The sequence below is a fragment of the Podarcis melisellensis genome (assembly GCF_964234715.1).
Source record: "Podarcis melisellensis genome assembly, chromosome: 14".
In the NCBI taxonomy this organism is placed as follows: Eukaryota; Metazoa; Chordata; class Lepidosauria; order Squamata; family Lacertidae; genus Podarcis; species Podarcis melisellensis.
The window spans coordinates 37284216-37307020 of NC_138546.1; the positions used below are offsets into that span (position 1 = coordinate 37284216).

Below are 22805 nucleotides of genomic sequence, written 5' to 3' on the forward strand. Positions count from 1 at the left end.
ACACAGCTGTGCTCACATCTCCCTTACTTGTTCCGAACTCAAGCTAAGGTGTGAAGGCACAATGGGCAGTTAAAATAAAATAAAAAGCAATGAACCAGGGACTATGATTTTCACGTTGTGGCTTTTGTTGAAGGATATAGCCATTGTTCAAGAAGGGGTTGAAATTTACCAGGGGAAACTGCAAACCTGGTCTTAAGCCACAAGTTCACGCTGGCATTCCCTCCCACTCTCCCTGTTTATTGGTCGCTGTTTTCACGTTCAGCAAGGAATTTTCCTTGCAAACGGATTGGCTGGGTCTGTGGTTTTGTTTTCTTTGCCTACCTCATAGCAATCGTCACAACTTTGTGATGCAAGAGGCATTGGGCTGGACCGTCAGTGGGAATGGGTAGAGGAAGGGGCCTCGCCCATCCCATTCCATAGGTGGATCCCCTTAAGGGATCTCAGAGGGCAGAACTTCCTGTCCAGATACCCAGATCAGGGACCACAGTGCCCCCTGCCGGTGATCAACTGGGGGTTCCCCGGGTGCTGTCCATGCCGCAGGGGGCACATAAACTTGGCAAACGCCATCTATTCATCAGCCAATACATCCCCAATGCCCACGCCAAACTTGTTTTGTCTTTAATCAATAAAATTGTTGCCTAAGTTGAACCCAACACATATCTCCTGTTTTTGTTTGCCTTCCATGGACCCCAACATGGGCTCGCTGTGTCTGAATCTGCAAGTGCACTGTGAACTGCATGTCAATTGCAAAAAGCAAAGATTAATGCACTCTAAAGGGGAAGGAGTATTTAATCTCAGTTATTCTCCAACATCCTTAATAATTCCAGGGGCTTTGGGGAGTAAGGCAATGATAGTCACCAGTCGCTGAGAACTCTATCAAAAAAGAGAAACTGCCATCACTGCCAATGGCAAGCCCCTTTCAAAGCATTTCACATCCCCAATAAATCATTTGCCACAAATGGGATGGCAAACTGGTGTGTGTCTGATTTTGTCTCAGCCCTAAAGAGGGACAATTCCTTTCTGTAGTGAGCAGGTCACTCACTCCCAGTTTCTACTGAGATCTGCAAGGGAATTTCAACTCAGTGACTTCATACTGGTCTGTTTCTTAACAGGAGGCAGCATGGCAGTATAAATGTGCAGGCTCTATAACACCAGCTCAGGAGGCAGTTTCGGGTTTGAGTCAGAGGTTGGTGTCCACCAATATACACACACTTGTCAAGATCAAACAGGACAAACAAAGAAAAAACGAAGGAGCCATCTAGCCTCATCCATCCTACAACACTTGATTACAGTGCTCTGAAACGTGCAGACAGAACGCTGACTTCACTTAAATGCGAAGAGGAAGAATATTCATCTCATTTGAATTTTCTGGCACTTCCGTATTTTATTTTTAATGCAGAATATAATTTGGTAGAAATGCAGCATGCTACAAGGGCGTCCCTAAAAATCTCATACGGTCAGTTTTTCCAAGCCAGTGATTTCTTGCAGGCAGAAATCTCCGATGTGCATTTTTGCAAGGGCTTCTCCATTCATCATGGTGAAGTACAATCCCATAGATGTAAAAGGGTCCCAATCTGGTGGTGTGAATGGGATATGTACCCAGTGCAGTCCCTTGAATTGAAGGCAAGGGAGATGCCTCTTTGCTCAGGCGTTGTTTATTTATTTAATGTATTTCCCTTCTTTCCAAGCAATTACTGTTGTCTCAAGTAGCTCACGTCAACGAGAAAAAGAGTTTGAGAAAACAGAAATGTGGTCCTTGGAAGGACCTTTGTACGCTAGGCTACATACACTCACTATCCTCCATCCAAATAAAGGAAAAAGCATTCTGGACCAATGGGACTTCCAAAGACTCTTGAAAAGAAAGAGAGAGTATGGATTTGATATCCCGCTTTATCACTACCCGAAGGAGTCTGAAAGCAGCTCACATTCTCCTTTCCCTTCCTCCACCACAAGAAACACTCTGTGAGGTGAGTGGGGCTGAGAGACTTCAGAGAAGTGTGACCTGCCCAAGGTCACCCAGCAGCTGCATGTGGAGAAGTGGAGACACGAACTTGGTTCCCCAGATTACTAGTCTACCGCGCTTAACCACTACACCACACTGGCTCTCAGCTCTAGGTCAGGCATACTGGAGTAAACCAGTCTAGAAGTAACTAATGGTGCTTCCAGATGACCTGTTCAGCAAACATTCATTCTGATTTGTTTGTAGGCAAGGGTAGATGACGTTGCAACTAAGCAATTGTTGCCCCATGCTTTCTAATACATTTCCCCATCACTTTCACTACTTGTGATGTTTCGGGAAGTGAGTTTGTTGTGCAAGACCTCCCAATCAGACAACCTGAATTTGCGAGTGATTGATTGAATCCCACGCAAAAATAGCAACAGTCTGGAAAAGCCCTAAGGCAGATATAACCATGGTTAGATTCAACCTCCCCAGGAGCAGCCAAATGGGTCAAAACACCTCTGCTCTGGGCAAATTCACTCAAGACCTGAACACTGTTTCTTCTTCCTACAATTCTAACTGAGATGCCCTTGATCTATTCAAGGAAGAACCAAAGAGAGAAAACTTGGACCATCGGGGATTGCCCTGTGAACACAGATGTTGGGTACGGATGCCCTTCTTCTTGGCTGCATCCCCACTGCTTGCAAAAATTTCTGGTTGCCATCAGGAGAGCCGTTTTGGAACTCAACTCTCCCAAGCAAGTGCCTTCTGGAGGACAGGAATTTGTATAGCTGGGAAACCTTGATAGCACTTCCGAAACATATAATTTAAATACTTTCTTGGCTCCAGCTGCTTTTGCGTCACTCAAGGAAAACTGTTTGGAAGAATCTGAGAACTGACTTGCAAAGACAGACCCAGCCCAGGAAAATCCAAACGCCAGATGACTTGGCAAGGGAGGCCAGTCTTTACAAACAGTCGGGAAAATGCATCAGTGGCCTCCTCTCTGCCTTAAAGAGAAAGAGAGCGAGTGAGACAGGAGGAAAGAGAGAGGAATGGCAAACTTACGTCGGTTCTTCGGAGACTGCTCTGGTCTCCTCCATTTCGTGTGCTTGCTTGAACCAGGGGAGTCTTGCTTCAACGGGGTGTTTCTCTGGAAGAGGAAAATGCACAAAGCATGGGCTATTTATTTATCACATTTCAGCAACTCCTGGGTTTGAACCAGGAACCTCGATGTTTTGAACAACCTGGGACTGTGCTCTCAGGAATCAGAGCCCTCTTCAGGACAAAAACAGAAAACACCATTAGTTGTGATACAAGAGAGAGTAGGTAGGGTTCAGCAAGGGGAAGAAAAACACCAGAGAAAAACATCATTCTATGGTTTACATCGTTGATTCTTCATTTTCTTTCTTTTTCTTATGCTTGCACTTCTGAACAAATCAGTAAAATACTAAGAAACAAAAAGGAGTAACAGATAGCTTTCTGGGTCATGTGGCTAGCATGACTAAACCGCTTCTGGCACAAAGGAACACCGTGATAGAAACCAGAGTGCATGGAAATGCCAGTTACCTTCCGGCCATAGTGGTACCTGTTTATCTACTTGCACTGGCATGCTTTCGAACTGCTAGATTGGCAGGAGCTGGGACAGAGCAATAGGAGCTCACCCTGTCGTGGGGATTCAAACCGCTGACCTTCTGATCAGCAAGCCCAATAGGCTCAGTGGTTTAAACCTACAGGAATTTCTAAAGGGTTTTCTAAACTCTACACACTGAGGAGAAGCGCTTTTGACTTCTTTGATCTTATTTAAATATTGATTCGGTTTGAACCCAACACTAAGCCAGCCATGGGTTAGCACAAACAAGCAACTGTGTGAGTTCCCAGAGCACAGCAACCAAATTCCTTCTCTACTCCTGCTGCTGCCACACTGCTCAGGGGCTAAGCCATGGTTTCGCTTACCTTTACATCCAAACCCATGCTCATGGTTTGCCTCACTGCAGCTATAACCAATGTTTATTCCAGGGGAGGAGTGCAGGGGCCGTAATTTTTGCTTTGGGAACCCACATGTTTTCTCATTTGTGCTAAGCAATAGTTTGGCTTAATCTTATGTGTGAAATGGACCACTGTTGAAAAATCCATTAACTGCTAAGCAAAACATTGAAATTATTTCTCCCTGTTTTGTTACACTATAGATTTGTTCACCCCACTGTTTTAAATTACATCATAAGTGAAGAAAAAAAATAACAGGCACACACCCTACTTAGCGCTGATTACTACAGCCTCATAACTTTGCCAACTCTCGAGTTTGTCCTCCAGCTTCTGGAAGAGGTTGCTAGGAACATTTTACTTCAGCTAATAATTCTCTCCCCATCTACAAACACACACACACACACTTGCACAGTCAAAGCCAAATTAATATAATCTGGTCACAGAGAGACAACCTAGGCTGCATGGTATCAAGTAAAAGCACAAAGCAAGTCGATTTACAGAAGAAAAACGTGCTTTCACAAGGTTACCTCCAAATCAGGCAAAATCTGCACCAGAAACAAACAAAAACTGAGCAAAATGCTGGGTGCAGTCTTTGAAATACTGAAAGCTATTTGCAATGAGAGCTATGGTTTAGGTGTATTGAAATGAGAGCCCCTTTATCCTTGGCAGAGATGCTGAGGTTTTAATTAACATCCCAACGCCGGAAATAAAGAAGCATACCAGGGCTAGGGAGATAAAGGGCTCTGTGCTATTGGTGGGGAAGTGACCTGCATCTCCCCCCTGCAGCTTCCTTGTGTAACATCTAGGAGTGAAGATTTGTGGCATGCAGTTTCTATGGTCTGCAGTTCCCCACCTCCAGAAGAAGCTGGCAACAAACTACACAGCAGCAGTAGGGAGGCTGAGGGTGTACATGTTGCAGCTACATGTCTTCTTTTCGCTAGGTGTTACTGGGAGGTGCAGCCTAGTGACAGCTACGAATCCCTTGGCTAGATTAGGCCTCTGAGTTTCTGAATGCAGTGCATGATAAGTGTGACGTGCAAATAGTGTGTGCAGATGAGCAGGAAATGAGGAGTGCATGAGTCATCAGGTTAGATTTACTCCATTTCTGAATCGCTCCACACACAGGAAAGTTGCAAGGCGATTTACATGGATGTGTAAATACACAATAAAAACACATTAAAATGAAACAATGAGGGGTGGGGGGAGGAAAGAAGGAAGGAAGGAAGGAAGGAAGGAAGGAAGGAAGGAAGGAAGGAAGGAAGGAAGGAAGGAAATGAATAAGAAGCAGGAAATATATTATACCCAAAATTACATATCCAAGTACTTATGTGACTCTTCACTTGTCCATGGGTTGGATCCAAAGGTTCATTTCCTCTGATGGAAGGTGCCCTTCCAACAGCAAAAGAAGTTATTCTACCAGAACTGCTCTCCTTCCATCGGCTGTATTAAACGTTATCTGTCTGCTGGCGAAAGGGCTTGTGTTGAGTGAGTTTCAGAGTAGCAAAAGAGAGGAATCCAATGCGACAGCAGTGCTAGCCGAAACACATCGCATAACAGGTTGCACAATCCGTTGTGCAAGAAAATCACCACCAACCGGCTGGCGCATTCCCTTGTGCAACGGTGTTCTGCTGGCACACAACATTTCACCAGGGAAGCAAGCATACCACGAAGTGATTCTATCGCTACACTGGATACAACCCTGTGTCTTTAGGCAGGTATATGAGAGTTACCTTTGGGCTTGTAACAGGGGACCGGCACGATACATTCTTCTTTTATGTGCAGCTTGAGCTGAGGATTGCAGCCGCCCGTGTGCTGCCCACGGTGATCAATGCACAGCACCACTCGGTACCGTAACCCTCGCCCACACGTCACGGTGCACTACAGAGCAACACAAAAACAAAACCCCAGAGTTGTCAACCGATTCAAGGATGTTCAGTCAAATTATTATTGTATTATTTATTATATATTAACTTTCTCCACCGCCCTTCATCCGAGGATCACAATACAAAAACACAATGCACAACGCAGTAACAAACAAAACTAACACCCCCCCAATTATTATCATCTGCCTTTAGCTGATTAACACATTAAACGGAAGTACATGTGCAGACATAGTTTATATTTTATTATTATTTACTTTAAAATCTATATACTGCCTTGAAGTCTAAAACTCCATTCTCTGAGTGGCTTGCAAATCACTGCAGTGTATAACAAAGGCAGAGTATGGACGAAAACAGGCATATGAAACAAATTAACCCAAATCAGTCCTTATTTTTCTCTGAAACAGCAGCAACGAGGAGGATCCAATAAATCATATAACTTGGCCTTGCTAATGCCATTTCGGGATACATACGTAAGTGTGAGATAACTTACAGTTTAATAAAGAAAAAAAGCTACCATTGTTGGTCCATCTTCAATATTTTCCTTTTCATTCCCTAATATGGCCATGGACCAGGTCCAAAACAGCCTCAAAAAATAAACAAGTGTTCCCTTAGCTCATAGCCCAAGTGAACTATCATCATCACCAGCTCCCATCTGCTCTGCTTTACCATCTGGGACTGGTCTGGGCTCCTCCTTGCCTCACAGAGGCCAATCTAGATGGAGAAGATGCTCCCCTTCCCCTTATATATTTCTTCTGTCCCTTCTGGAAGGGGAGAAGCCATTTTGCTGAATATTCTTAGCCAGATTTGATGGCAGCTGCGATTCCACACCTATCCCCCCACCCAATGACGAATGACACTAGATCTGGAGTACTGTGGATGATGCGATTCATCCAGGGCAGAGACGCAGTTGGCACTGCTGCTGCAACAGCAAGAGCCCTAGGGGAAAAGTAATGTTGCCGCCCCAAGAAACTGTGGCTTGTGTGCAACGCAGTTCTAAGCAACATGTTCCATTAGTGCAAGGACACCAGTTATTTCCCCCTACAGTGTCTTCTTGCGAGTCCCATGGACTGCAAGAAGATCAAACCTATCCATTCTTAAGGAAACCAGTCCGGAGTGCTCACTAGAAGGACAGATCCTGAAGCTGAGGCTCCAATACTTTGGCCACCTCATGAGAAGAGAAGACTCCCTAGAAAAGACCCTGATGTTGGGAAAGATGGAGGGCACAAGGAGAAGGGGACGACAGAGGACGAGATGGTTGGACAGTGTTCTCGAAGCTACCAACATGAGTTTGACCAAACTGCGGGAGGCAGTGGAAGACAGGAGGTCTACCATGGGGTCACAAAGAGTGCTCTCACATGTGCTCTCATCCATGGGGTCACAAAGAGTCGGACACGACTAAATGACTAAACAACAACAACACAGTGTTTTCGTATATCTGGGGGGAGGGGATCAGTTTTTTTGTTTTTAAAAAATGAAGGGTTAAATTCTTTGTGAGCTTACCTGTGACCATTCCAAAGCGATCCATTTAGGGCAATCGTACAGGTTGCAAGCTTGCATGATCCTGGGTTTGGGAGCATACATGCATTTCCACTCCTCTACTTGTAATATCTCTCCATGCATGGTCTCCTCCACACACACGAAACTCCTCCTCTGGATTCCACCTCCACAGGAAACTGAACATGCTGTCCACGGGTTGTGTTCCCAGCTGGGGTTGGTGTGGGGAGGGAACACAAAAATTTCCATGAGTCCGACCTCTATATGGTTTCTAGACGCAAGCTCTTAATGAAAGCAGTAGATCCATCTTTCTTCTTTGAAAACCGACACTTAATACTGTCAGTAATCAGACCCACTGCTGAATCTCAATTCTGTAATGTTGTTTTATCTAAAGCTTATGTACCAATTCTCAAATTTTTAAAAGGGTGTCAAATCCTAATGGATGCTTCCTAGACTACTTTTTGCATGGGCAACACACCACCATCTCCAGAGCCCTTCAGTTGTGATAACTCTGCTTAATGTTCTCAGACAAGACCTGCCTGGTGTATCGTAATCGTTGAACATACTAGGGAAGATTCTGGAGAAGGTCCACTAAGACTTGGAATCTAGGACTAGGAGTCCAGAACATTTTGGCCAGGAATCTAAATCAACCCAAGTCTGGATGACTTGCAAAACTGTGCCTATCTTTGCTTCCAATGAAGAACTTTAGGGGTGGCTTCAAGATCTGCAGATTCACCGGTGTGGGGTGGCAATGTATAGTACAGTCCCTTTTGGATCAACATTATATTTTCCTGCTAGCAACTCAAAGAAGTCCATGCTTAACGTTCTGTTCTAAAACACGTTTGGATAGGCAGTGAGAATGCTGCTAGCCCAGTGGAAGGAAGGAGAAATACCAACAAAAGAAGAATAATAGATGAAATTGGTGGAATATGCGGAAATGGCGAAACTGACGGGGAAAATCCGAAACCAGGAAGATCAAGTATTTTCTAAAGACTGGAGTAAATTTGTAATTTACTTAAAAGACCACTGTAAACAGTTAAAATCTTTGGCAGGGATGTAAAGACACTTGTACTGTGGAATTGTTTTAATGGTAATTACGGTTATATAATAGCTAGATAAGGGTGAAAGATCCAGTAAATTTAATCTTAAAGAAGGAACCCATGGAAGGAAGGAAGGAGGTCTAAGAGTTTGAAAGAACTCTGTATTTTAATGTTTGAAATCACTGTTTTATATGTATATTCCCCCCCCCAAAAAAAACACACACCCGTATTTGGATATTACGGTCAGTAATGGCTCAGGAAAATAAATGCAAGCCTGTTGCACCCGCTGCATGGGTTGGAAGCAGCAAGAGTATCCCACTCAAAGTCGTTTGTTGGAAGCAGCGGAGGCACTGTAAAGAAGTCAAACACAGAGCAGATGGAGCAGAAACCTATAAATCCAAAAGGTAAATTTATATAACTGCTCCCCAAGATGCAGGAGGTGACTCAAGAATGCTCCCTGCCTGAAATAATTCACGCAACTCCCCGCTCAGAGCAAATTAATCACCTTATACACAAACCGAACGTGAAACTTATTGTACGCCGAGCGTTGACATTTAAACCAAACTTACATGATCAAAACCAGGCAGCATGAAGCAGATAGCTAATGATTTCACCATCGCCCCTGATAAATGTGCTCATCTGCTGCTCTCCTTTCATGCCACTTAACCCAAAGGAACGATTGATGTAATATATAACACACTAAAGGATGTCTAGTTCCAGAGCTAATCTACTGCGAGAGCTAGCACAGCGTAGCAGCAAAAAGGCCACTCAATGTGTTGCACAGGAGCAAAATTCTGTAGGGAGTGTTCAACAGGGAGCTGTGGAACAGAAGTACATGATTTGAAAAATCCCAGGGGGTTGCTGCTGGAAAAAAACCCAGCCCCATTGTGAGTGCCCCCCCCCAGTGCAGTGTGACCTTGGACCTAACACCATTACGCTGTGACTTGCCCCGGCTCCATCAGTGGCAGGAAGCCAGCAAAATAGGGAACAAGTAGGGAAGTCTACCTCTGTTCAGCAACAGTGTCTGAGCTGTGCAGTGTGGTCCACAAGGACATTGAGGGTTGTATCCAATACACAGAGTAGACCCACTGAAGTCAATGGACATAAGTTAGTCATACCCATTAATTTCACTGGGTCTGCTCAGAGTAGGACTAACACCGGCTGTCACCCTGGGATGCTTTTATTCTCCTGGGATTTTAGTCTGCATTTTTACTTGCTTTGCTCTGGTTTCTTATTGCTGGTGTACACCTTTAATTGGTAAGCGATGCTGGTTTGTTAATTATAAATTGTTCTGTTGGACTCTTCCACTGAGTGCGGAGGGAGCTTTAGCAGAAAGGTGGTCTTTAGATTGTTCAAGCAAGCAAGCAAGCAAGCAAGCAAGCAAAGGCACAGAGTAATGAAATCAGGAAATAGGGTAAGCTACCTTGCACATCAGGGATGCGGGTGGCACTGTGATCTAAACCACAGAGCCTAGGGCTTGCCGATCAGAAGGTTGGTGCTTCAAATCCCAGCGACGGGGTGAGCTCCCGTTGCTCGGTCCCAGTTCCTGCCAACCTAGCAGTTCGAAAGCACGTCAAGTGCAAGTAGATAAATAGGTACCGCTCCAGCAGGAAGGTAAGCGGCGTTTCTGTGTGCTGCTCTGGTTCGCTAGAAGCCGCGAAGTCATGCTGGCCACATTGACCTGGAAGCTTTCTAGATCCATCGGCCAGTAAAGCGAGATGAACACTGCAACCCCCAAGTTCTCCGCGACTGGACCTAATGGTCAGGGGTACCTTTACCTTGCACATCGTGGAGGGAGAAGTGAAGGGCTGTGATTTGGGCTGTGATTTGGGGCAGCAACCCCATCCTTCTTCAAACACACATTTCTAAGTCACTGGCATGGGCATTATCCATTTGGTGCCAGGTTAAGCCATATTTGGCAAGGGTTTTATTTGACAGACTGGCTAACCTACTCTGTTGATTTTTAAGCTGCCATTTTAGTGTGATGAACTGTGTTTTTTGTGCTGTGTTGTTTGCGGTCATGTCTGTTTTAATGCTTTGGACCCTGCCCTGGTATCTGTATCCATGAAGGGAAGCTTACAAATGATTTTAATAAGTAAAGTAAAATAAATACATCAGGTTGCGGCCAAAGTTAGTCATAAGCAGAATCTACTCATTGAAATTAATGGACACAACTAGCTTGGGTCCATTAATTTCAACAGGTCTACTATGTTAGCTGGATTCAATCCGTAATGCAGTTCTGCACCACAGCAATTCCTGGTCCCCAACAGAACGTTCCTGTGTGCACATTTTCACAAATGTAAGCATGTAAAGGGCTGGCTCAGTCCTGATCCACAGCGGTGTCGACCACCAGGAGAAGGTAGTCATCAAACCAGAGGGAGGTCAGCAGGCCCAGGCTCTAGAACAGGGCAGGAGTCAAAGCAAGGAGAGCTCAGGACCTTGGACAAGGACCAAGGTGCTGGTTCAGGACTGCCTTTAGAAGCCCAGGCCAAGAATACAAGCAACCCCAGCTGTGTCTGAGAACAATGCGGCAGGGCTTTATAGGGGCATAGGCCTGACACCGAGACAAAATGGTGGGTGGATTTGCAGGCCCAGCCACCACACAAACTCACGAATGGCAAGGCCTAAGCAGGTGGCACAGTGAAGCTAAGGCAAACACCAGCATCTGTGGGCCCTGCTAGACAGTCTGGCCCCAGGAGCTGCCCAAAGGGTACTGAGTGTTGACAGCAGCCCTGAGTATGTCCCGTCATGTTGCTAATAATTACATTTCAAAGCATACACTGAAAACACATTACTGCATAAATCTAAACAACCACCACAATGTTGTGACAACATGAGCAATCACCTTGTCTTAATGCAGGGGTGGGGAACATGACTCCCTCCAGATGTTGTTTGGATCGAACTCCCATCATTCCTGGCCATTGGCCATGCTGGCAGGGCCTGATGGGAGTTGGCATTCAACAATGTCTAGTAGGCCACAGGTTGCCCTTCCCTGTCCTAATGTGTTCAGAAATCTGTGGCTTCCATGCAGTTGCCCCACTCTCTCTTGCTATGGTCCCTCTAACCACTGGCATGAGACCCCCCCCCAAAAAAAAGGTTGCCCACAAGGGAATGTGGATCTCAGACTTGGAAAAGTCCCCCTTAGCCAGACCCCCTTCTTTCAGCTCCAGCGCCTCCCCTTCCTGCTCCACCTGCCATGTGGGAACAATAATACAGACCTATTTTGCAGAGTTTCACTTTCTAGCTTACTCATTTGGAGAACTGATGGAAAATGCTTCTTGACAGCCGTTTGCACACATTGCTGTTGTCTGGGGTGGTGCACAAGCAGCACGATGAACACTTTAAAGCACTGCATTAAGTGCTAAAAAGTTACTTGTTTTTAAAATAATAATCATCGGGATGTAAAGTACATTTAACTGTCGAGTGAGATTAGCGGTCCACGGATTTGTATATGCCACAATGCAAAAGCGCCTTATGTGATGGTAGCTGCAGGAAGTGTTTATGGCGTACATTTTTACAGCTGTTTTTCTTTATCTCAGCAATTTAAAATACACTCCCTCGTCCCATATTCCTAGGAGTCAGTTCCAGGTGGGACAAGGGGCCTAGTGAGCCAGGCAGTTCGATAGATACTTTCCAGAGTCTGCGTCTGTCAAGGGATCCCTCAACACTCCTGCAAGCCTGAACTATGCGGGAGCCATTCCAAAAGCCTTCAAAGGTAGGGTGTGTGTGTGTGTGCAGAGGTGGGGGAACATTTATCCTGGTGATTTCCCACCTCCTTCTTTCAAAAGATTGCTCCATCTGTTAAAACAGTCCGGGAGTGCATTTACAACTTGAGCCACAGCTCAGCTCATTGGACTCCCACCGCTCTCTGCCCCAGGCTTCTCATTTGACTAACGAAGGCAACACAGTGCACTAAACGGTCATAAAGGAAGCTTGCATATGGCCCTACTATTTATAGATGACTGGTGCTCAAGAAACAGCGAGCGAAGTCACAGGAAGCTACCTTTAACCAAGTCAGGGCAGTGGTCCATTTAGCTCACAGATGTCTACGATGATTGGCAGAGCCTCTCCAGGGTTTTGGGGTGTTTGTGAGCGCGCCTCCCAGCCAAGATGTTGGGGAATAACCTGAGACTGTCTGCATGCAGCGCATGTGCTCTACTACTTCCCTGCCAAGCTCGGGTTAAGCGCCTTGTCTTAACTTCTGCTGTGTGTGAACACAGCAGGTGCCACAGAGTCCATACAAGGAAACCCATGCATTGGGGGGGGGGGACGACTTCCTATTCTCTGCATCGCAAGGGTTGGAGGAAAGAGCTCAAGTCGGAATGTTAAGGGCAGAGGAGTGAATCTCCCGTAAATCTCAAGCCACTCCTTCAGGGGCAGAACTTTCAAAGCGAAACTGAGTCCAGGAGCGACTGGTTCCTTTGATTCTGACTGTGCAGGGTACTGATTGGCTACCTGTTGCAACAGCCCAAAAGCTACTTCCTGTCCACCACCCCAGCTGGCTGTGCAGAGTGCAGACTGGTTGGCCCTTACAGCAACAACAAAGCCACTGTTTCTGTTCAGCCAAAGCCCAAAGAAACAAACATCATTATTTGTTTAAGAGAAGGTGCTGAGTCCATGCTGAAATTGATAAACTTAGTGGGCACTTTGTGGAGGGGGGGGGGGAATGTAACCCTCCACAAAGTTTGCTCGAAGCACAGAAGGTGATAGTGGAGAATCAATACTTGAATCAGAAGAGTAATATGTGTCAGTAGAGGAAGGAAGAAGTCACAGTAGTATAACCTACACTCAACTCTAAAAACCTGATCCTTGGAGATGGCTTGGAGCTGTAGTGAACTCTTGATACAGGATAAAACTTAATGGGTCACCATGTAGGACAGAGATGGGCAACCTACAGATGCTCTTTGATTATATTATTTGTGCTATCATTTTATCTATCACCTACACAGTCATCTCAAGATAATGTACAATAAAAACAGGAAAAACCAGCTGGTACATTTAAAACAAAACTAAAACAATGCAAAATAGACACTCAGGGCAAAGAACCATTTATTCAGTTGGGAGGAACTGTCTTCAATTGTTGCTGGAAACGGCAGGAACTGGGTGCCTATTGTATCACAACAGGTATACTATTCCACAAGAAAGGGGCCACCATGCTAAAAGCCCTGCTCAGAGGTACTGTAGAGTGGGCTTCTGAGATCTTTGGAACTTGTAGAATAAATTTTCCTGGGAATAGAAGGTTTAAGGTGGTTGCTCAATTAACCTGAGCTGTATGAGGAGTTGTATATTCATACCAACATCTTGAATTTGGCCCAATAGCAGACTGGCAATCAGAGCAAATCCCACAAGCAAGATGTTATATGCTGGTGATAGTTTGCCCCTACAAGCAATCCAGCTGCCACATTCGGCACCAGCTGCAGCCTCCAGGCCGACCCCAAAGGCAGCCCCACATACAGCATACTATGGTAGTCCAACCGAGAGGTTACCAATAACAACTCCCATTATCCTCAACTACTGGTCATGTTGTCATATTGCTGATGGGAGTTGGAAGTCCAGCAACATCTGGAGAGCCACATCTCCATCCCCAATGAAGAGAAAAATTAAGTGTGCCTTAGGCTGGAAAGTGGAAAAAAGGCATTCTGATATTCTCTCAGTCACATGAGAGCTGCTTATTTGCTGATAGGTGGAAAAAGCCATACAAGTTGGTCTCTGCCTACATGGTTGGGTCATTAAAATATTCCTGAGCTCGTTTCAGACAACACAGTTCAAATGAGCATGCATTTTATATGAGCATGCATTTGCCAACAGAGGCATGCACACTCCTCCAACTGCTGCTTGTTCAAAGGTTATGCAGGTTTTCGCGATGCTCAACCCACACCCCCTGCAAAACCCACTTTAACCCAAAATATAGGTGGGGCCCAAATAAACAAATGGGCACATCTTAGGTCAAATAAACAAATGGGCACATCTTAGGTTGGGAGCCTCCAGATGTTACTAACTATGACTCCCATCATTCCTAGCCATTGGCGATGCTTGCTAGGGCTGATGGGAGTTGAAGTTCAGCAACATCTGGAAAGCCAAAAATTCCCCACACTTAACCAAACCTAATATTTCCAGCGCTGGAACATTTGGGGACGAGGTATTTGTTTCTTCATTTAGTCTTTATGGCTGTTATCACAAGTGTTGGTAAAGGTAAAGGGACCCCTGACCATTAGGTCCAGTCACGGATGACTCTGGGGTTGCGGCGCTCATCTCGCTTTATTGGCCGAGGGAGCCGGCGTACAGCTTCCGGGTCATGTGGCCAGCATAACTAAGCCGCTTTTGGCGAACCAGAGCAGTGCACGGAAACGCCGTTTACCTTCCCGCCAGAGCGGTACCTATTTATCTACTTGCACTTTGCCGTGCTTTCAAACTGCTAGGTTGGCAGGAGCAGGGACCGAGCAACAGGAGCTCACCCCGTCACGGGGATTCGAACCGCCGACCTTCCGATCGGCAAGCCCTAGGCTCTGTGGTTTAACACACAGCACCACCTGCGTCCCTTGTCACAAGTGTTGGAAAACCCCACAAAACCCATAAACAGAGAGAACAGTGAGAGGAGTCCACAAACTATTTGGCAATGAAGAATCATACTACCTTAAATTCTCTGAGAGTGATGGTGGTTTGGAACGCCCTCTGTCCATCAATCCTCTCCAGACCTGGTCTCACTGAACACATCTGCAGTGTTGAGTCTGGAGTGTTGGTTTTTTAAATCCCTTTGCTAGGACTTGGCTTTATTTAGCTGATTGATACACTATCCTCAACAATTGCTATCTTGCACATAACTTACTAATGGAGCCCATGCACTTGAAGCGGGAAAGTGCATTAGTGGCAGGTCGCGCTCTTTAAGTGCCATGTGCTTTGGTGCGAACTTATCTCAAGAACTCAACGTCATGGGCTGTCAAGCTCAGTCATGCCATCTATGGCAAACAGTTACTGCTAGTCTTCATCTTGGGTAGGCAGACATCTGAACAAATGGCACAAACTAATTACCGTATTTTTCTGTGTATAACACGCCCCCGTGTATAAGACACCCCCTATTTTGGGGGGCTCAAATTTAAGAAAATGGGGGCGGGGGATTGCCCAGAGTTGTTGAGCTTTCTTTGGGGGAGGGGATGCCGAAAATCACTAACCCAACTGAGAAATGCTGACAATCACTCATGTCGCCAATGACAACATGCGCCTGCCTGCTCAAAAACAGCAGACGGTAATCACACGCCCAATCGCTGAAGTGGCAGCCAATCCAGAGCAACCTTTGCCGCAGCAACCAATCACCCACCCAATTTTTCCGAAGCAGCAACCAATCCAAAGCAGCACTTGACCCAGCCACCAATCACCCACAAAATCGCCACTGACAAGCTCCTACTCACGCCTGCGACCAATCGCCCGTGTCCCCCCCCCACGCACTATCTGTGTATAAGACAACCCCCATTTTTAAACATCATTTTTGAGTAAAAAATCCCTCGTCTTATACACAGAAAAGTACGGTACACTGTATTATATTATTAATGGAAGGCTAATCTCAACAGAGGCCATACATACCGAGGAAGTGGCTGGAAGTGGTCGTAAGGCATGATTTCCTTGAATCCGTCACTGTGAACAAGACAAGCATTTGCAAAGTTATTTGCGGAACACCAGGATAGGCTTTTCTTTGTGTCATGAACATATTCATTTGAACACCCATCAGAATTTCTGGAAACAACTAGTTTGTGAGGTGGGTATCCCTCGTGCTACCTATTGAACCCATTCCGATCTTATCAACTGAACCGGTTTGTTCTCAAGCTTCTATGCAATTCCTGTGAAATATCCCAAAAACAAAGCTCTGCCGCCAAGTTTCTAGCAGTCCAAGGCAAGACCAGCCCTACCATTAGGCAAAGTGAAGTAGCAACCTCAGGCAGTGAAAGCTGGGAGCAGCAACAAGATAATGAAGGATAGAGCTGTGTGTGTCATATGCACTGCAAACCCACAAACAAGATAACTTGCCACCCTCAACATCCTACTGTAACTAAGACTAAGTATGTGCTATCTGAAATAATCACATAATTCTTCTCTTACTCTGTTGCCTCCCTTGCTACTGTTTTCAGACTGTATGCCCTTTGGGGCAGGGAGCTGTTCTCCCAGGACTAAGCTACATTAGTAAAAAAAAACAAAAAACCCAACATTTTAAGTGCATTATAAACATGCAACACCAGATGGCACTGTAGAGCACAAAACTTTTCTACGCGATTTTACATAGGTTTTTTTCCTTTTGTTATGACGATTTCATTTATGACTTCTTTATAGCGTTGTTTTTTTCCTGTTTGTATATCCATCCCCAGTTTCTGTAATCTACCCTGAATTAATCCTAGGCTATCAGGAACTGCAGACGATCAAGCCTCAAAGCCTTCTTTGAGGACAGAAAACAGGAATGTGCAAAACCTCAAGACTGCACAGGCCTGGGATAAGATGTAGGAACATAACCTCCTGCCATTTTCAGGTCAAAATGGTGGCAATCTACTCTATGCCAGAAAAGAGAAAATGCAGTACCCAAAGAGGACAAAAGTGAACACATATCTGCATGATCTTATTATATGCAAATGTGGAAATGAGAAGCACAACTTAAACAGAAATGCAATTCATCTCAACCCTCAGGGCAGAAGACCGAGTGCTCTGCTCAGTCTGCTGTCCATTGCTGTTAACTGTTAATAGCCAACTATTTCACTGCTCCTCTTGCTCTCCCTTCTGAGGGTTTCTTGATCCTTAAGTCAAGAATGGACCAGGACAGCTCTTCAAACAGAGAACACCTTCCAGGTGAGTGCTGCCCTCTGCCAGCTCTTCAAATAGAAGACTGTCCTCTATTAATGAAATATACTCGAGAGTGGATTTCATGCTCTTTATTCAGCTCATAGTGGGAGGAGGAAAATGAATGTTCCCCCCAAAGTATCTGCTTTATATACATTATTTACACAATGGGCTGCACGTGATTGGTTAATTCCGGAATTCTCCTGTAGACCAATCAGGTTGTGGATTCACTTTCATCTGGAGCTGGATTGGGTGGCTCCTGCAGACTAATCAGACTGCTGCATTGTTCTAGGACCAATCAGACTGCTGCACTCTGAATCCTATTCAACTCAGTGCATAACAAGTAGGTCACATGTCTACCCTACTGGTCAAGAAAGAAGTAGCCTCTGCCAGCTACTCCAGCTCAAGACCTTATCTCCACCTCCAGCAACTGACCTCTGGGGCCTCAACGGGAGAGCATAGACTACAGCTATGGATTTGGGCCAACCTGCCCACAACCCAGGCTGGGCCCTGACACCCACAAGGAGGAGGAACGAGAAACAAAGCAGAACATTCACCCCATAGCATCTTAGCGCCTTTGCTTTTATAGCGCTGATATTAATGGAAAGTACTCGTATTACATGTTCCCCCCTACTTATAAAGCTCCCAACCTACTTCCAGAAGGTTCTGTAACCTTTTATGATCTAAGTTTTGCCAGAGTGGGTCTGCAGAAACAGGCCTGGTGAGCTTTGAGCATCTATGCTTCCGAGGGGGTCGCTATCGATGATTACGTTCGGCTGGGATTAGAGGAAACAGGACAGTTTAGTTATAGGAAATGAAATCCACCGAGAGCGTTTCCTTTTTCTCCTTTGGATATATCTCCAGGTCTGCCAGCTGGCATTTTAATGTGAGGTTCTGGGCTAGATACTGTAGTGTTATTTTAAGATACTTTAGCAGAGCCAGGAAACAGCACCAGACGATCCAACAGCCAGCGTGCCTTAAATGTCATTGTGCAACTCAATATGGTCTATGTACGCTGCAGCAGCAGCAGCCTTTAGGAACTTGGCAACGGCACCGTGTGGTCTTTGCACCACAAGCATCTTTCCTTTCCTTTTGCATTGCATTCATTTTGTTTCACTGGAGCCTGTAACCCTAAAGGGAAAAAAATGAAAGCGTTGACTGATGAGTGTCTAAAAGGAAAGGAATGCATGTGAGATGCTGGCTTCAGGTAGATCAATGATTCCCAAACTGGGGGCCACTGGTGTGACTTCAGAGGGGTTGATGTGTGCCTTTTAAAAAAATTTAAGGAATCCCAAGCAACGATATTGGATGCACTCATCACTCTATGCCTCTTGGAGCTGGACATTCATATTATCCTGAGCAGACGGTGGGAGTTAAGGATGCACCAGAGGCAGTTTGTGCATGTATGTGACATGCTCAGAGAAATTCCAGAAACATTGCCATTGTCAAGAGCTACTACATCTGTGTGCAGCTGCCCTGTGTGGTAAACTGCTGAACTACAACAGTAAAGTACCTTCAGACCCTGGACCAGGCACAGGCAAACTTGGCTCTCCATATGTTTTGGGACTACAATTCCCATCAACCCTGAGCACTGGTCCCGTTAGCTAGGGACCATGGGAGTTGTAGTCCCAAAACATCTGGAGGGCCGAGTTTGCCTATGCCTGCAGACTAACTCTGCCCACCCAGGCTGGTCAGTGGGTCGTTTTGGGAAAGGAGGGCTTCTTATTTTTTTCAGTTGAGCCTTGCGTGAGCACCAAGGTCTTCCTGAGCTCCGAGTGCCCCTGTAATCCTGGATATCATTTGGTCCTGAAATCTGGCTTGTTTTTTGACCCTGATTCTTGGATCGACATGCAGCTTCTGACTCCCAACTCATGGCTCACCTCAGGCAGCAGCCCACAGCCCAGCCCTACAGATCTTCATTGTTTAGTCTGGGGACAGTCAACATGGTAAGTTCCAGAAATGGTGATACAGGGAACCGAGCAGAGGGCCTTCTCGGTAGTGGCACCCGCCATGTGGAACGCCCTCCCATCAGATGTCAAGGAAATAAACTATCTGAGTTTTAGAAGACATCTGAAGGCAGCCCTGTTCAGGAAAGCTTTTAATGGTTGGGGTTTTATTGTGTTTTTAATATTTTGTGGCTGGGATAACCCTGTCAGATGGGTGGCATATTAATAATAATAATAATAATAATAATAATAATAATAATAGGCTACAACTCTCTCATCCTTGACTCTAGGGCATGTTGTCTGGGGCTGATGGGAGTTGTTGTCCCAAATGTCTCGAAGATACCAGGTTGGTTACTCTTGGCTTAACCAAAGGCTATCAGTCATATAATAGTTACAGGTAGGTAGCCGTGTAGGTTTGCCATAGTCGAAACAAAATTTAAAAATTCCTTCCCGTAGCACCTTAGAGACCAACTAAGTTTGTTATTGGTATGAGCTTCCGTGTGCATGCACACTTTTTCAGATATAATATAATTATATAGTCATATAATCGTACATCATACAAATTATGATGTAAGCAAACACAATCCAGTACAATATCCAATGCCTTTTGCAACAATAATACCATATAAAAAAACCTATAGCATTCAATACAGAAAAGACAAGCTCCCACTCATTTATAATTTAACTCAACTCTTTAACAACAAAATTGAAAGCCCCCTACAATCTGACATTTTCCATTCACCGTTTATTCTAAGTTGTGTTGCCAGTCAGCCATATGGGATTTGACTCATTCATTTTTAATAGACAAAAACCACAACTAGAAAACTAGCTAGGTCAAGTATGTAAGTTTTGTTATATATAGTGGCTTAGGGAGGAGGGCGATGTTCTTTGAGGATTAATCTGTGCCAACAAGTCATGAACATCTAAATCCAAAATATGCTGCCTACCCACTTCCAAAGCTTACTATTCTGCCTGCATTAACAAAAAATAATAATAATAAAAAAAATTCACATGAGGATCCTATCACAGCGGTTCACTTAGTGACTGATTTAACTCAGTCACTGTCTGGGATATAAATCAGTGCTAACTTTGAAAGCTTCTGGCTATTTCCATAGAATAATTTTATCCTTTAATAATGTTACCATCCTGGTATTCAGTGAAGATGACAACTTTGACAGACTAGCTTTGGATCATAATAAGAAAGGTGGTGTTCTGTTTTGTACAAAGAATACCCTCCTCACGTACTGATTCTGAATGGAATCAGTAGACCTTTGATATCCGTATTACCTGAAAGCTGTGCTTCACAGCTGAAAAATGTTAAAGCGAAGGCAGAATGAACTGACCACTTTCTTAATTGTTTGGCTAACATTTTCTCCAGCTGGCTCTGCATTCTCTTGGAAACATCCGGAGCTAGTGAAAGCATTGCTGCAATTCTTTACACCCTTTGCTTAATTCAATGAAAGCTTCCAAATAATGAGTTACTCTGGCTTCTTGCATGTTAGCCAATGCTCCCTTCGTTTCACACGTAGCATTCCGGAAATATCTATCATCAAACCATGAGTCAGTCTGTTTTCTTCTTCTCCCCCCAAATCCTGATATAATCATCAACTTTAATCCCAGTAATTAAAACAAAATTCAAAGTATTTCACCTTTTCTCCAGCATTCATAGGCAGCAAAGGTTACTAATTTGCCTCCAAATCAAGCAAATTTCCCCAAGTCTAAGGAAGGCGACTTCTAGATTGTGGTAAAAGCTGGAACACTTCCACTCGGGCAGCCAGTGTCAGAGAAACAGACATGCAATGCACAACAATTGCTCTGTTTGTGAAAAATATGGATACCCCTTCCTCCTTCACTCTTGCATGACTATTCATTATATGGGAGTTAGCTTTATCTATCCAACTCCAAATCAGATAAACTATTTAGCCTTCTTAATTTTGGAGTCTAATTTCCATCTTTTGAAAAAATTAAGAATATTACGAGTTAAAAGAAAAAGTACGAAAAAGAATGCGTAAACCATTTTAAAAAGGCAGAAGAAGACAACAATAAATAGGGTTGCCATGTGTCCTCTTTTTCTGGGACACGTCCTCTTTTTCCGGGGTAGAAATTGGGACAAATTGCATTCATTTGCTTTGAATGGCCATCATGGCATCCTCTTTGAAATAGGGCAACCCTAAACAATTATTACAAAAATTATAATTAAGATTACAGAACTATATAACGTATATGTAAATGGAAGAACTTATTGTTTCCCTTAAATATACATTGATTCATGGGTAGTTTGGACAAATACATTCCAAATACAAATAAATTTGTGCATGTATAATCTTCGTCTGAAAGTGGTGATACAGCTGCTTAAATTCTGCTTAAATTATCCCTTCTTTCACTACCAATAATGACAAGAACTTTTGGCTCAGCCCTTTTTGTTCAAGAACAGCAGCGGCGAATATGGTGCCTTCCAAATGCTGCTGAACTACAACTCCCATCAGCCCCAGCAAGCACAGCCAATGATCAGGGAGGATGGGACTTGTAGCCCTGAAGCATCTGGAGGGCTACCTCTGCCCAAGAATAGTAAGTTCAATTTCCAGGTTATACAGACAGAATCACAGCACCCACTCAATCAAATGAACCGATTCACGGGGTGGGTGGGTGCAAAAATAATACTGGTGCTGGTCACTATTCCTTTCTTCACTGAAAAGCAAAACCTTCTCTCCACCACTGACGCAGGCTCCCCAGTGCACCGACTGGGATCCACCCATCCATTTATAAATTGGCAATGCAAACCTTGAAGGGCAGGGATCCATATTGCATTCCTTCAGCTTAGGCTTTGGTTTCTTATTTTCAGGATAGTAGTGGCAGTACTGATCTGGCACCACGCGCTTTGAACGGATATCCACACACTCTGCAGAGTTCAGCTGGTAACCTATATTGGGGAGAGGAATATGCATTGCATTTCAGTGGAAACCAACATACAGTCGTACCTTGGTTCTCGAACAGAATGCATTCCGGGAGTCCGTTTGACACCCGGAACTGTTCAAAAACCAAGGCGCAGCTTCCGATTGGCTGCAGGAGCGTCCTGCAGCCAATCAGAAACCACGCTGGACATTCGGCTTCCGAAAATCGTTTGAAAACCCGAACACTCATTTCTGGTTTTCAATCGTTCGGGAGCCGAAACGTACCAGTTCCAAGGTGCTTCAGCAACCAAGGATATACAGTGGTACCTCGGGTTAAGTACTTAATTCGTTCAGGAGGTCCGTTCTTAACCTGAAACTGTTCTTAACCTGAAGCACCACTTTAGCTAATGGGGCTTCCTGCTGCTGCCGCGCCGCCGGAGCACAATTTCTGTTCTCATCCTGAAGCAAAGTTCTTAACCCGAGGTACTATTTCTGGGTTAGCGGAGTCTGTAACCTGAAGCATATGTAACCCGAGGTACCACTGTATAGATAGATTTGTGTGTTCTGTGACCCTTCCTCCTCCACTCTCACATGTGCCCCCAACTCCACACTTCTCACCTTCACTCGTAATGCCCACTGTGAACATACACACTATTTGCGAAGTACATTCGCATCCCTCTTCCATGCACATGCAAATATTCTCGCATACTCTCCATCGGTCAGCTAACACTTTGGTAACTCCATCTTTTCTTGCTGCACCTCTCCCCTCCAACAGCACACATCCCGTGTGCCTGTAAGGCCTTGTGCGATGA

At 44.8% G+C, this 22805-nt stretch overlaps 1 protein-coding gene across 2 annotated transcripts in view; it reads right to left on the reverse strand.

Annotated features, from left to right (window-relative positions):
- The window catches only part of ADAMTSL3 (ADAMTS like 3), a 280064-nt gene that overhangs the window by 67723 nt on the left and 189536 nt on the right, over positions 1 to 22805 (reverse strand). For both annotated transcript variants that reach the window (XM_081888376.1, XM_081888377.1), the window contains 5 exons: positions 21884 to 22022; positions 15918 to 15968; positions 7306 to 7510; positions 5653 to 5800; positions 3005 to 3089 (listed from right to left, as the gene is read on the reverse strand). In XM_081888376.1, the coding sequence (XP_081744502.1) occupies positions 3005 to 3089; positions 5653 to 5800; positions 7306 to 7510; positions 15918 to 15968; positions 21884 to 22022 (628 nt within the window). The remainder of the gene's footprint in view (positions 1 to 3004; positions 3090 to 5652; positions 5801 to 7305; positions 7511 to 15917; positions 15969 to 21883; positions 22023 to 22805) is intronic.